The 6000-nt window shown below is 45.1% G+C and overlaps 1 protein-coding gene across 27 annotated transcripts in view; it reads left to right on the forward strand.

Annotated features, from left to right (window-relative positions):
- The window catches only part of LOC127664680 (T-cell ecto-ADP-ribosyltransferase 2-like), a 154146-nt gene extending 152636 nt beyond the window's left edge, over positions 1–1510 (forward strand). For all 27 annotated transcript variants that reach the window (XM_052156782.1, XM_052156987.1, XM_052157046.1 and 24 more), the window contains one exon: positions 168–1510. In XM_052156782.1, the coding sequence (XP_052012742.1) occupies positions 168–250 (83 nt within the window). In that variant the 3' untranslated portion in view covers positions 251–1510. The remainder of the gene's footprint in view (positions 1–167) is intronic.
- The last annotated feature ends 4490 nt before the right edge of the window (positions 1511–6000 follow it).

Consider the following 6000-nt stretch of genomic DNA (forward strand, 5'->3'; position numbering starts at 1 on the left):
CTCCTTGTATCTGAGTACTTTATGAATCCAAAGGAAGCTGGTACTGTGTAGCCAGGCACTCTAGCCCTCTACAGCCTACTGTCTTGGGGTTTGAGCAACATATAAAGTTCTGGATATTTATGGAAGATATTTACACTGACACCCATTCTTTCTCCTCCCTTCTTCAGGATCCAGACAGAGCTGTGTATCCCTGTTCCTTGTGGTTCTTCTCAGACTCCTGGTCCAGCTGCTCGCTCTTGCTGAGCTGTAGCCCTCTCCTGTCTGCAGTGTGTGGGTCTAAGTGCTTAAGGGAGGCCAAGGGACAAGCACTTGATTGGTTGTTTAAAATCTGTAAAGAGGGAGGGGTGGGATCCTTTCAGGAGAAGTCTTCTTTAGCATTCATGGCTTCCATAAGCATCTAAGGACTCTTCTGGGTCTGTCCTTGAACCTTTATACTCCCACTTCCAATTCATGACTCTTTGCTATGATCAAAAGCAATGTTTGTCTGCCCTGTCAGCAGTAAAAGATTTAAAGTATGCAATTCGTGATGAATTTTACAATATAGGGAAATAAAAATTTATAGTCACAGCTTGCTTTTCTGTAACTAGATATTCCTATAGATTGTGTCATTTGTCCAAGACGCTCTTCTGAAGTGTGAGATCTGATGCCCACACTTCTGCAGCTGAGAAAGCTCATATACCACATTTCTTACAGATGCTCTTGCTGGACAAATTCCATGTGCCATAAACATCAGTTTTGACCCAGTTAAAATCTATTTCCTATTCTGCCCCATTAGAAATACAACCAGCTACTGAGCCCTGTCAGTTTACTTCAATCACCTTGATTGTCTCTAAAGACATAATTAAGCAAATTAATTTTTTGAGTCAGGGTTCCTCTAACACACCTGTCTGTAGTAGAAATTGCTCATAGAATAGGCTAGCCTCAAATTCACAGAGATCTGCCTGCCTCTGCCTGCTGAATGCTGGGATTAATGGCATGCACCACCACTGCCTGGCTAATGACATTAATTTTTAAAATTATATCGTTACTGTATGTGCATGATGTGGGTGTGCTCAAGCCTCATAATGTGGGTAGGGGTTGTTGGAAACAAGCAAAAGAGACTTTTTCTAAGTGCTGCCATTTTGTTTTCAGACTCCATTTAATCATAGGGGGAAACTAAGCTCAAAGTCTGACACTGCTCTAGGAGAGCTGGGGACTTCTCAGTAGCTGAACAGTGTCTGTTGTAAGTGACAGTTGTCTGGGTTCAGCTATCTCAGGGACAACTTCTCTGTTTTGCTGGCAGGGTCAAACTAAGTTCATGTTCCCAGGCCCAGAGACCAACTCCTATTCTGATTGGTGGAAACTCCCTTGCTCAATCCCTTATGTCAAAATGTGATCAGAGAATGCTACAGCCCACCCTCCTTGTTTTATGATTTCATTCAGGATTGGAATTCAACTCCTGAGTCTGTTCTGGGTGCCCTGATTCATCCGTTGTTCAATCTGCTTGATTAAAATGTATTTTTGTCACCTGCCTTGGCCTGGTGTTTGAGTTCTGTTGGATCTAAGCAGACTCCATAACAGGGTCAGAGGAGCACTCAGAGCACCAGGTCTCTCCTTCCACCCTTATGAACAGCCCAGGAGTCAAACTCAGGTTCTCAGGGTACACAGCAAGCATTTTAACTGCTGAACCAAGCTCACCTCCCAGACAGGCACATTTTGAGGCATATAAGGGTCAGGAAGTCTGTGCCCTGTATTCACCAAGGGTGGGTTCAGCTCAAGTGAACAAAGATTCTCTTCCTCCCCCTTCCCCATTCTCCACGCATGAAGACAATCCTGTCTTGTTTGCCAGTAAGCAACAGCCAATGTTTTAATTGTGCAGAATGAAACAAACTGATCTGGTTGTGGTGGTGCGTGCCTTTAGTCCCAGCACTCAGGAGGCAGAAGCAAGAGATTCTTGTGACTTTGAGGCCAGTCTGGTCTATGTAGCAAGTTCCCAGGGTACCAGAGATACATAATGAGACCTGCCTTAAAACAACAACAAAACAAAACAACAAAATACACATACACAACCCCCCACCCCCCAAACCAGCAACAACAAAACCTTGGAGACATAGTAAAAGAAACTGAACCATGCAGGCACAGACAGGAAGTATATGGCAGGGGTGGCCCTTGAAACGCAGGGTAGGAAGCAGATTCAATAAATGGAATGAAGGCAGCTGGCTCTCAGACCCCTACATGTACCTGTTAAGTAACACTCATGGTAAACCACTGCTTGGAACCCAGCTCCCATGTGAGGCCCCGGCTCACCCGCTCTCTTTCTTGCTTCTGAAACCAGCACCCACTGCTCAGCAGGACAGCATCCTGGTTCTGTTTTGTGGGACAAGATGTTGCCTGGCTCTGGAGTAGATATTAAAAAGCCAATTCAATCTCTAAACTAAACTTGCTCTCTCTCTCTCTCTCTCTCTCTCTCTCTCTCTCTCTCTCTCTCTCTGTTTTTCAAGACATCATACATAAGAGTTCTCCTGAAGAGGGACTGGAGACGTGCCGCAGTGCTTAAGAGCACTGTCTCCTCTTCCAGAGGTTCTGAGTTTAATTCCCAGAAACCACACAGTGGCTCTCAACCATCTGTAATGGGATCTGATGCCTTCTGATGTGTCTGAAGACAGTGTATTCACATTCATAAAATAAATAAATCTTTTTTAAAAAGTTATCCTGAAAAACTTAAAGGTTTAAATGTAAAAATAATTAACCTCTGAAATTATTACTAAAATGTAGGAAAATGTTGAGCATCAGGGCAAGGGGGGTTAGGAGAGGCTTATTTCTTCTCCATGCCTATTCAGACCACCCAGGGCTCTGCTCATAGTCACTTCTGGACGCAGGATGCTTGGGCACCAATACAACCATTCTCCCACAGTTTCTGGGGCAAGATAAGAGGACGATACGAAAATGTGACTGGATCCCTGGGTCTTACTTATCACTGTTCATAATGATGTTATCTCCTTGGTGTACTGTTCGGTGATCAAAGCAAGTCGCCCAGCTATCTCCAACTTCAAAAAAAAAATGCCTCCAAGGTAACTGCAAGGGCAAGAAAGGGAGGGCATTCATAACAAACCTGACTCATTGAGAAATATTTCTCAAGACCACGAAAATCACAAAGAGAAACAAAGCTGGCAAAATTGTAAGTGTTGTGTTCATTGGTTTTCTTACCGCTGTGATCAACAACTGGAGCAGTTTAAGGGAGAAAGGATTTATTTCAGCTCAAGGTTCAGGGAATGAAGGGTTCATCAGTTGCCAGGCATAGTGGCCAGATCTTTGATCCCAGCACTATGGAGGTAGAGGCAGACAAATCTCGGAGTTTGAGACCAGCCTCTTCTACACAGAGAGATCCAGGACAGCCAGGGCTACATGATGGATCCTGTCTTAAACACAAAACAAAGATTCCATCAAGAGGGCTCAGTCTACAGATGCAGAACCCCACAGCTAAACATGAGACAGAGCTTAGGGAGTCCTGACGAGGAAGGGGAGGAAGGCTTGTAGGAGTCAGAGGGGTCAGGGCCACCACAAGAACACGGCCCACAGAATCAACTGACTGAGACTCCAGTGGGCTCACAGAGATCAGGGAGCCTGTAGGGGTCTAACCTAGGTCCCCTGGTGTACATATGTTATAGCTATATATCGTGGTGATCTTATAGGATCCCCAACAGTAGGGACAGGGGCTGTCTCTGGCTCATTTGCCAGCTTCTGGGAACCTTTTCCTTCTACAGGGTTGCCCTGTCCCCACTTGATATGAAAATATGTGCTGTATTTTGTTAATGTCCCTGGAAGGCCTGTTCTTTTATGAGAGGAGGTGGAGAGGGGTTGTGGATCTGGGGGACAGGGCAAGTGCAGGCAAACTGGGAGGAAGGAAGGGAAGGGAGGGAAGAAAGGGGAGGGAGGGAGGGCAGGGAAGGGAACTGCAGTCGGGATTTAATATATGAGAGAAGAATAAATTAAAGAGAAAAAATTCATGGTCCAAGAAGTAACTAAGAAGTCTCAGGGAGTTCTGGAAATTCACAAGATTCACAAGGTTGCTCCCAAAGCCTGTATAATCAGGGACAATCACGGTGGAAAGGAGACATGTCACCAGCCCAGCAATCTTAAAGGCCAGCAGGGGGCTTGAGGAATTTAGTTTCATAAAGTCTTGTCCATGCTCAGAAGGGCTTTCTGGAGAAACAACTGTCTTCAGTATTTGTGTTTCTATAAGTAACCCCAATAAGCTCTCTGATTCACTAAGCCTGAAAAAAGGGAGGGGCTCAGTTTGTGGCAGTAGATGCCTATAGCACACGTTTTTTTTTCAGGGGCACAGACCAGGGAGCACAGAGCTTGTGCCTGAAGCAAGGCCAAGCTATAACTGTTGGTAGACGTGTAAGCCCTGTGTTTCAAAGGTCCCTACATCACCCCCAAACAGTGACGCCATCTGGGGACTCAGTAGTCAAACACGTTCACCCTCAAACTATAGCAGATATGAACAGTTAAGGTGAACTGGCAACTTACCATTTATCGGGCACTCACTGTGACAAACACCTTACAGATTTAATTCTCAAGACAGGGCTATCAATATAGCTCAGCAGGTGGCATCTGCCACTACCTGGTGACCTGAGTTAGATCTGAAGGACTCACATGGTGGAGGGAGAAAGCTGACTCCAGGTTGTCCTCTGACCTCTACACACATGTCACAGTGCATATACCTGCACACACCCACCCACAAACATATGAATAAAAATTCAATGAAAAATTTTTTCATATAGCTTCTGTCTTAGAGTTTTATTGCTGTGAAGAAACAACATGGCCATGACATTATTATTATTATTATTATTATTATTATTATTATTATGGTTTTGTTTTTCAAGACAGGATTTCTCTGTGTAGCTTTGGTTAAACTTACAGAGATCTGCCTATCTCTGCCTCCCAAGTGCTGGGATTAAAGGCATGCGCCACTACCACCCAGTTAACCATAGCAACACTTATAAAGAAAACATTTCATTGGGGCCAGCTTACAATTCAGAATCATGGTGAGAAGCATGGAGGCAGACATGGTGCTGGGGAAGGAGCTGAGAGGTCTGCATCTTGATCTGCAGGCAGCAGAAGGGGACTGTGAGTCACACTGGGCATAACCAGAGCATATATAAAGCTTGCCCTCACAGTGACCCACTTCCTCCAACAAGGCCACACCTAATAGTGCCACTCCCTATGGGCCGAGCATCCAAACGCATGAGTCTATGGGGTCCATGCCTACTCAAACCACCACAACTTCATAAGACATGTTCTACTGAAGTAGGCTAAGATGACAGTGGGACTGAAGGGAGGGGCCACAGGAAAGGAGCCCTCCACTCAGATCTGATTTAAGTCTCATGTTGTCTGGGAGCCAAGAAGTTCAAAAGAAATGACTAAACTTACAAAGGACTAGACTCCTTTCTCTAAGAAAATCCCAAAGTCAAAGTTATGAACCATGTTATCATCAGCGTGCGTCTCGGCCTCCTTGTGACCTACATAGAGTAAGAATGGCTTGGAGCTTGTAGGACAGAGGTTTATGCCTTACTCCTTTCTCATTAGAAACTTCTACAGTGCACCTTATAAACTAGCTCATACTCTCAATGAGCCACGAAAACTTCTTTAGGTAGAAATATGTAGGCACTGGGGATGGCTCTGTTGGCAAAACACTTGCCACCCAGGCATGAGGTCCTGAGTATGGGTTCCCAGCATCTGTGGGAAAAGCCAGATGTGGCAGCCTGTGCCTGTAATCCCAGAACTGAGTGTGGGAAAAAAAACTAAAAGGAGCCTGGGTGCTTGTTGGGTGACCAACTAGGTAAACAACAGGTTCAGCAAGAGACTCTGTCTCCGAGGATAGTGTGGCAAGTGATTGATGCTGTCTTAAGCTCCAGCGATAGACGAGTCAATGGGACAAATCAGTGATGACCTCAAAGAATTCATATGTGGCATCCTCAACCCAGTGAGAAGTTGGGTCTCTCAGAGGTTCTTAGC

Source organism: Apodemus sylvaticus, chromosome 1 (assembly GCF_947179515.1).
Source record: "Apodemus sylvaticus chromosome 1, mApoSyl1.1, whole genome shotgun sequence".
Lineage (NCBI taxonomy): Eukaryota > Metazoa > Chordata > Mammalia > Rodentia > Muridae > Apodemus > Apodemus sylvaticus.